The sequence below is a fragment of the Homarus americanus genome, unplaced genomic scaffold (genome assembly GCF_018991925.1).
Source record: "Homarus americanus isolate GMGI-L3 unplaced genomic scaffold, GMGI_Hamer_2.0 scaffold48406, whole genome shotgun sequence".
NCBI lineage: Eukaryota > Metazoa > Arthropoda > Malacostraca > Decapoda > Nephropidae > Homarus > Homarus americanus.
Genome location: NW_024753828.1, coordinates 3,234,801 through 3,244,161, shown reverse-complemented (window position 1 = coordinate 3,244,161; position 9,361 = coordinate 3,234,801). Strand labels below are relative to the sequence as shown.

Sequence of the window (9,361 nt, the reverse complement as noted above, 5' to 3'; positions counted from 1 at the left end):
ACCACGTCCTACCGACCCCAGCACACTCGTCCTGCCTCAGACGCCGCCCCCGGCCCAGCAGTAACCCCTGCCGCCCCTGATGCGGCCCCTGCTCCTGACGCGGACCAACACACCCGTCCTGCCTCAGACACCGACCCCGGCCCAGCAGTACCCCCTGCCGCTTCTCCTGACGCGGCCCCTGTTCCTGAGTGCGGACCCACCACCCCTCTTTTCTCCCTCAGGTACTCCCTGCTAATGTCCTGCACCCTGCTGCTGTTGTGGACCCAGCTGCTGTCACGAGCCCTCATCCGCTTCTGCTGACGCAGCCCCTGCTCCTGACCCAGGCCCACACACCCCAGCAGGCGCATCTGACGACTCTGTACCTGCCGTGAGGGAAGCACAACATTCATCGCCTCCACACACCCTTTTTCTCCCTCTCTACTCCCACAGATATTGTGTATCTAGACAGTTGTCTCCAGCGACCGGCTCATCCACGCCATCGCCGTTGTCTCACATGAGGCATGCACCGCCCGTTCTGCCTCACATGTGCTATGCAACCCTGCAGACAACAAGTCTCCTACACCGCCTGGAGGGAAGGGGGAGTATTGTAGTGGATTTCTCCCCTACAAACGCTGTTTGTCGCTGAGTAGCCGACCCCACCAATTCCCCAGTGTATGCCTCGTGGTCTAGGTCAACCAGGGCCGCCATACATCACGGAGCGGGGGTCAACTACTAAGCCACACCTACCCCCGTTATTTAAGACCTGACCTCGCGGTGACCTCTCTCTTTCTACCTACACCAACCAGCCAGCAACATCTCCTCCTCCGCCGCCTGGTGGTCCTCGCTCCCGCCGGCGAGCATGGCGACCCACAAGCTCTCTCTACTCAACGCTTGTAACCATGCTGCCTTCCCAGCACCAAGCTGCATTGTACATCCAATACAACATGTATACAGAGAGCACATTGTGAGTTTCCTTTCTCCATCCCATCCTGAGTGTGAACCAAACACCTTAAACACCCCACAGTACCTAGTGACAGCACTAGGATCCTGCTTCCTCTATCAAGGAATAAACAATTGAAATTGAGGCTAACGACCCGCTCATTTGGTGTAGTTAAAAGAAGTGAAGAATATCAATCATTATATGATTTATTCTTTGTATAACAAGTCTTTTACTTTTACTTTTATCCTCTTCGCCACTGATCGGCTTGTTAGCCGCTTGGGCGATCGGTCACGTCTCTGATTACTTTTCCTTTTCATTTATCTTCTTCACCAAAAGATCGGCTCGCTAGCCGCCCGGGCGATCGGTCACGTCTCTGTCAGGCACTGTTGGCAAGTACTGGGCATGCACCAGCTCCTGAATGTACCTGAACCTGCTCCAGTGTTGGTCAAGTTTTGTCTTGAAAGAGCTCACACTCGGTGCCGTCACAACACTCTTAATAAATCATGTCTTTGTATAGCAAATATATTTCTTGATAACATGTGTATAATGAGCCTTTTTCTTAATTATTAATAACAGTAATCCATGGAATTAAATAAAATTTGTTTTTATTGAAGACAATGATTCGTGTTTCCTTTCAGGGTCTGTGAAAGGTTTAGTAACAGTGTTCTGGCAACACTGACGCCTGCTCCTATGGCATAAATGTAAACAAACATGGCTGCAAGTCTAGTTAAGAAAATTATGAGTTTTAGTATATCAGGCATTTCTGGAGGACCAGGAGGTTCATCAATACTGTCCAGTGAGTTTTTTTTTGCACTTATATTCTGTATTTCGGCTGTGGTTACTGGCTCCGGTGTGGCTTTATATTTTGTTAAATCAGTGTGTTGGTATGAATATCCGGTGTGGAGTGCTGGTATTATTTTACCTTACAAAGCACTAGAGGGAAATACAGTATGCCAGTGTCCTGTGTAAGATCCTTCCATTGTTCTTTATATTTTTGTCAAAGGATATACTGAAGCCCAGTACTATTCTTGATTTCACAGCTTTAGCTGTTAGGCCTCAGTCTACTTGGATGACATAGTTCAGGAATAATCTTAGTTGCTTTGTGTTGCACTTTATCTTGGGATTTTGTGGTTTGGTAAATGTTTACTTAAGTGCTGCGACCGATTTTACCAGCAAAATCGGTGATTTTATAGTCTTGCACCGGTCTTTCTTTCGCTGTTATTTATATGTATTTCGTAATGTTTAGACAATTCTAAGACATTTTTCTTCTGTGATATTTCCACCGGAAATTACGGATAACCGAGATATAAATTTTTCAATATTATTACATTCGCTGAGTCAAGTTTTGTCATGTCTTATTTTAATATTAAAAATAGGTTTTTCCTATGGTATTTTTTTAGAGTTTCGAACGAATTTTATATTCATTTCCTCCTGAAATCACTAGTTTTTTTTATAAAGATTACACCCCCCCCCCCCAACAATCATAATGGAACAAGTTGAATTTTTTTTCGAGTAAATCACAAATAAAATACCAACCAACAAAACCTAACCTGATCTAACCTACCCTACCCTACCCTACCCTACCCTACCCTACCCTACCCTAACCTAACCTAACCAGGGGGCGGGGGAGCTCCACCTCTCTGGACCCCCCTTTGTTCATGCCCCCACATCTTACCTTAATCTGAAAAAGATTCAGGTTCATCTGGGTCGTCAATGCACATTTGCTGTAGACGCTTAAGAAGCGAAGACGGAGGTAAGGAGTGACGCGTGAGGGGGTGTCAGACTCCACCAAAAGTAAACAAGACCTGGCAAAACTTATGACTCAGCGAATGTAATAATATTGAAAAATTTATATCTCGGTTATAACTTAATTTTCGGTGGAAATATCATGGAAGAAAAATGTCTTAGAATTTTCTAAACATTACGAAACAAATATTAATAACAGCGAAAGAAAGACCGGTGCAAGACTATAAATTGACCCCAAAAACATTTTATTCCTGCATGAATTTTGCTGCTATTTTTGGTTAACGAAACCATTATCACCAGAAGGAAATGTGTGATATGGTTTAAAAATTTTCTCACACTATTAGCACGATATTAAACAAAGAAATGGAATTGACCATGCATAGAACCTGACCTAACAAACCCATCCTATTAGGTCAGGTTCTAGTAGGTTCTATGCATTATCTTGTTCAATATTATCTTGTTTTATATTATGCTAATAGTGTGTACAAAAAATTAAAACAAAATTTCACCAACCAAAAGAATCTAGGAAACCCGACCTAATTATTGTCACAAACGAAAAAATCTTAAGCAACTTACCTTAATATTGAGGTTGATATATCACATTTGGAACATTTACAAGTGTTCTTAATTAAACCATGGTCACAAATAAGAGCTAACAAACGAGAATCATCAAGAACTAGGCCTGGTAATTCACGATAAGAATAATCACAACCAATGCAGGTAAAACATGACGTAAACGAGACGCTTGAACACGTAATCATCACGTGATGTATAAACTATAGACGATATAAAGAGAACAGAGAATGCATTTAATAAATAAACAAAAGAAGAAAAAGTGGTATACAGGTATACGTAATTCTAAACTTAATAAAGATGTGTAATTATTTTATAAAAAGGATCAGGAATACTGGAACACAATTTATACAATTGGAGAGGAAAGAATGGCGGCGGTAGGGAATTAGGTGAAGCCGGACTGATTTACGGAAGGAAAATTATTTTGCCGTTTGAAATGCACCTAGAGACGTAATTTTAATGCTGTAACATCAGCGTTCGCTGTGTGTTTACCCTGTAATTTCCCTCATCTTTCATGCCCTGGCTACTAACAAGGAATTTAAGATCGTAGGATAGAGTAATTGAAAAAATTCCTAAAATATACAAAAAATTATAATAGAAAGTTATTACCTGTATTTCTTTTAATATACTTAATAAATTCATAAAAAAATATAAGAATAGCAAAAATAAAGAAAATCAACAAACAACTTCTAGTGAAAGCGGTTTTGTAAACATTTACCGCTAATTTTATTGGAGATATGTTTATATGAGGAAAAAAAAAATTATATTTTCCTTATTTAACCTAACCTGACCTGACCTGACCTAATCTAATCCCCCTCCTGAGTGGTTGTATAATGATGTCAGTACAGTATTTAACTTATCCTTATTTAACCTAACATAACGTATTCCCCTATTGGGGAAACGCTATTTTTTCAGTGTTGGGTCATGTATTATATAGCATGGTAATGCTTTTCAGACGAACCATGAACTACGCACTCCCCCTCCCATGGCTTGACGACGACTAAATGCGATATTATAGTATAAAGTATAAAAAAGAAACACTTCCCCAAAAAAGAATACGGCAGCAATTAACAACAAAAATTATGGTGGAAAAGCAGTTTGTTCTTGCTAGAATCATTTGCAGCATTAATCTACACGTTAACCTTAGGTTTTTTGAGATATTATTGTATTAGTTGCCACCAACCAAATCTCAATAAAGGAAAAAGATCAAGTTGTTGTGATAGATCATTCGCTGTAGGCGGTGCAACAAGTGGTGGCCTCCCAGCAGTGAGAAACGCAAATAAAGATTTGGGAATTATAAAGCGTACCTTTGACTACAAAGATAGGAAAATGCGCCTTCAACTGTATAAATCTCACATATGTCCCTAGGGGTACTTGTAAGCCCGGACCTACGGCCTAGAAAACAGTGCGTTAATGTTCGAAATAAGGCAAACAGAGTATTGGGTTTTATATCTAGAAGTGTAAGTAACAAGAGTGCAGAGGTCTTATTGCAACTATATCTTGCGCTAGTCAAGCCGCACCTCGATTATGCGGTTCAGTTCTGGTGCCCCTATTATAGAATGGATATAAATTCACTAGAGTCGGTGCAGCGAAGAATGACAAAAATGATTCCGGGACTTAGAAACCTTCCATATCAGGATGGGTTAAAGAAACTTAACTTGCATTCCCTAGAAAGACGAAGAGTGCGGGGAGATATGATAGAAGTATTTAAGTGGGTGAAAGGAATCAATAAAGGGGATATAGATAAAGTTCTTATAATATCCGAGCAGGATAGGACTCGGAGCAATGGATTCAAGTTGGATAAGTTTAGGTTTAGGAGGGAGATAGGAAGAAACTGGTTCACAAATAGGGTGGTGGACGAGTGGAACAAGCTTAGCAACTTTGTAGTAAGTGCAGGAACTCTGGAAAGTTTCAAAAGGAGGCTAGATAGATTCATGGATGATAGAGAGTGGTAGTAACTCTCGACAGGAGCTGCCATGCACAGGCCAACCAGCCTATTGCAGACTCCTTATTTTCTTATGTTCTTATGAAATGCTGCCTTGGAATAAAAGATAATGTAGATTTTTTGTTTTATTGCAATTGGAGCCACTGATACTGATTAAAAAATTAAAATTAATCACTCATCAGTGACTCATTCAGCGTGCTGATTGGCTAAGCTATGGATACGTTACATGGCATACTACCTTTAAAGATCTCTGCAACACTGATGTCCCTTCTCCTGCTGACTAGTAGGAGGGGGCTATCTTAATCTCCTGCCCATTTACTTGACCCTCCTGTTCATCAGGTCCCTTTCTTGATGAAACGACTTGTGGTGAGACCTGGGTGTCATTCCTTTGAATGAACACGTCTCCACCCACACACACATCTCGACCCCAAACATCATCTCAGCAGCCATTAGTTCCAAGCAGTCTGCTCTGACTTGTTCAAGTGGGACGGCCATCATGCCTTGAGGTCACAACACTATTCAATTAATTTTCACAAAGAACGAGTACAATTCTACACACAAAAAGTACTCAAATTAATGCTCAAATGATTAATCACAACAACAATTGATAATGCGCAATGAGCCTGTCACAAAGAAAAATTTGCTCTAAGGTTCCCAAGGCACAATTACAGTACTAAAAAATAATGGTATACAGTACATGCTATAGTATTTCCATGCTAACCTGGCCCATAAGCCATGTCCCTCTTCTATAAAAATAGCTGATTGGTTCAAAGAAAACGTTTGTGTGGCTGTCCATTTATTCAAATTAATATGTTTACAATTGGTAAGCAGACCTGTTATTCTCTAAAATAATGTTAAATATCAGGACTATCAAAATGCAAATGATTTCAAGTCACTAGCACTTCAGAGAGGGTGTTAGAAATTTTAAATACTGTATTTATCATAAAAGGTCGAAGTCAAAGATGTAAGTTGCTTTCAAATGAATTTTTTTTATTATTTCTTTGTTTTGTACCAAACATACAGCAAAAAGAAACAAATGATACCTTAACAGATACTGAAGCACAATAGGTAATGAAATGCAGTTTGTACGGCTGGATATAACCCCAAATCATTTATAAAACTGATAAAACTCGATATAAATACGAGCAGTCCGGGAGGGGGGGGGGGTGAAACGTTCAGGGGAATAGACACTGGAATTGGCGGGAATTTTCAGATACTGTTTGGAGTTGAAGCACTTTACAAATATATCATACAGTACTGAATATGATTTAAGTCCACCATATACTGATAGCAAATACATCTATATATTTTTTAAGCTCTTGTCACCAACCTCAGCAAATATAATAATTTTCTTTACGAGTAAAATTTATGATTTTCTAATACCGGTATGTTTTTCAGATAATACTGTTGGCTTGTTAACAAGTGTACGAAACGCCAGCAAGAAATCAGGTGGCAGTAGTAGAAACAAAAAAGGAAGAGCGAGAGGCAAACGTCGAGGTATCAAGAAAGCAGATGGTCTGTGGGTCTCCCAAGGAACAATACTTGTGAGGCAACTGGGACTTGATTATCTCCCCGGGCTGAATGTAAGAGTCGACTTAATTATTATTCTGCTGAGCAAAGGCCCAAATGTTGCTATATGTATGGATGATTTTTATTTTATTAATACTTATTCCTTGCTCAACAAAGTTTTTGTAGGATACAGGAATGTACTGTATTCAGTCTGTCACCCATCCATCCTTCCAACTGTAGTGTTGGTGTGTTTTTTCTGGTGCACAATATAATAGCCTTCACACCATTCCTTTTTGATATCTGCTGTATTAGAGATTTACCCTACTTAATTAATTAATTTATTGACTAGGTCATAATGTCCATCCGTACATGATACTTTGGTTGTATCTGCCTGTACCTATGTCCTCCTGCCTGCCCCGTATTGATTTCCACTCATTAAAATAAAAATGGCTGGAGGGATTTAAGTTTGGTATATGTATGGTAGTCCCTCGCCAACTGCAGTGTTAGGTTCCTGAAAAACCCTGTGGTTGGCAAGACTAAAGGCTTATGGGAAGTAGGGGGTTAGGGTCCGAGGCTGCAGATAACACTCGCCTGTTGCTTCACTAGATGGTACCTGTATTGTGCATTTAATTAAATTTGAGTCCAGTATACATATAAAATAGCTTAATATAAATTTAATAGTACTGCACTGCAATATAAATTATGCAGCACATTTGTCGAGATGGCACGTTGCTATAAAATAAGAAAAAATAGGAGCGTGTGTGTGTGTGTGTGTGTGAAGTGAGCCTGTGTGTGGACTTGGCAGGTGAGAATTGATTATCATAGGTCAAACACCTAAAGAGAATAAACATTTCTTATGTTCAAGGGAATTAACCCATGATCGTGGGAGGGGGTGTGCCCTCCTGTTTACCGTGTCCTTAGTGAAACGAATGCAGAATAGCAATGCAGTATTTTTTATTTTCTTTTATTTATTTAGTATTATTTTTATTCATACCTCACATTTATCAAGGAATACAGTACATTAGACCATGGAGGGATAAAGATTCCACACTAATCCGCGGATATTCGAAATTCAGCGTTGTGGTTGGTGAAATGGTATACAGAGCAAGAACCATGGATATCCAAAATCTGCAGTTGGCGAGTGTCTCCTGTACTGAATATGAATGCCCCGTAAAGATATAGACTAAGTTCAGTACAGGTATTGGTGTTTCTTTGTTGATTACTATATTAGGAGTTACAATTTGTTTCTTAACTTAGCTATTTCTTCTCTCATATTTTATTTTTTATTCTTGCAGATTTGATTATTCACTGGTACAACCATTGTATACTTGCTCACCATTCATGGGCATGAGGTTTGGTTATTCGTGGTCATGGTCGCATTTTCCCGTAATGATTTTCTTTATATAATTTCAGGTTGGTATTGGACGAGACAGAACTCTCTTTGCTATAGAACATGGAAGAGTTATGATGACAACAGAGAAAGTAAATCCCAACTGGGACCACAGCTTTGTGAGACGTTTCTATGCTGACCTTCAGAACCAGGAGGATGTGCCAATTTACAAAACATATTTCCATATATTGACAGACCCTCAGAAACAGAATTTCAAACTTGTTGATCAAATATAAATTAAGTTTTAAGAGATTATGTTGTACATACTGCAGTTTCTTTTTGTTAAATGCATTCATTATTTGCTTGTTTGTTTATTCTATCCTTACTTTTGCAACTCATCTGAATTTTATAAAGGATTGTATCCTGTGCTCTGGATATTGAAACTGGCTTTAGGCATATGGCAAATTTTCTGAATAGGTGAATTGCAGTCATCCAACCTATCATAAAAGTCATTATCAAGTGTTTAATGCAGGACAAATGTACCCAATACACTAAGTTGTGAAGTTATTGTAGATTACCTCAAACTGACACTCCCTAAATTCTATTAAGGTAAATTGATTTACTAAGAGTTGTTTTAAAATACTGTACAATTAAAGTTACGAATTATGAAAATGAAAGGCACAAATTACAATTGCTGAAATAAAATTTCATTGTTACAAAATTTACTCTGATGTACTGTACAATGAATTTTTTTCTTTCCTGGGTAAATTCCAGTATAGAATTTCACTAAACACAAAATAATTATAATACTGTACTGTATAGAGGGACCGGTGGTAGAAGCGGTACTGTTCTTACCTCGCAAGCGAGATATCGCGGGTTCGATTCCCGGGCCGGTGGAAGTTGTTTGGACTTACTTCCTAGCCCCCATTAGTCCCTGTTCACCGAGCAGTAAAGTAGGTACCTGGTGTAAATCAAAAGTTGCCAACTTGTATTCAGAGAGTTGTTGGAGCTTCCAATAACTTGATGACATAAACCACTGACTCCTCAGGCTTCTACACCCTTGACTCTTCAGGCTTCTACGCCCGTAACTCGTGAGACATAAAGGCAGGCATGAACTTAGCATGCTTCCCTGTTGGGCGCTGTAAACGCTTCTGCGCTTCACCTTACACAAAGATGTAGGGGTGTGCCCAATAAAAAAAAAAAAAAAAAAACTACTGTATACAAAGACAACCCTTTCACCGCACTTGCCTAAAAATAGCTAAATGAAATTCATAATAATAATATTAATGAATGGTTTATTAACAAGTACAGCAACCAAAAGCTGAAAATATACAAATGA

General features: G+C 39.3%; 1 protein-coding gene across 1 annotated transcript; it reads left to right on the top strand.

The window, feature by feature from the left end:
- The first annotated feature begins 1,565 nt into the window (after positions 1–1,565).
- LOC121855553 (39S ribosomal protein L27, mitochondrial-like) lies at positions 1,566–8,384 on the top strand. Its single transcript, XM_042350550.1, has 3 exons — positions 1,566–1,715; positions 6,582–6,766; positions 8,106–8,384. The coding sequence occupies exons 1-3, from the start codon at positions 1,631–1,633 to the stop codon at positions 8,316–8,318; spliced, it is 483 nt and encodes a 160-aa protein (XP_042206484.1). The 5' UTR covers positions 1,566–1,630; the 3' UTR covers positions 8,319–8,384.
- The last annotated feature ends 977 nt before the right edge of the window (positions 8,385–9,361 follow it).

What these genes read in the sequence shown, in the direction of transcription:
- LOC121855553 (XM_042350550.1), top strand. Translation starts at nt 1,631, where the DNA reads ATGGCTGCAAGTCTAGTTAAGAAAATTATGAGTTTTAGTATATCAGGC. An exon ending in AGGTTCATCAATACTGTCCA is followed by an intron (nt 1,716 to 6,581) that starts GTGAGTTTTTTT and finishes TATGTTTTTCAG; the next exon opens with ATAATACTGTTGGCTTGTTA. An exon ending in ATTATCTCCCCGGGCTGAAT is followed by an intron (nt 6,767 to 8,105) that starts GTAAGAGTCGAC and finishes ATATAATTTCAG; the next exon opens with GTTGGTATTGGACGAGACAG.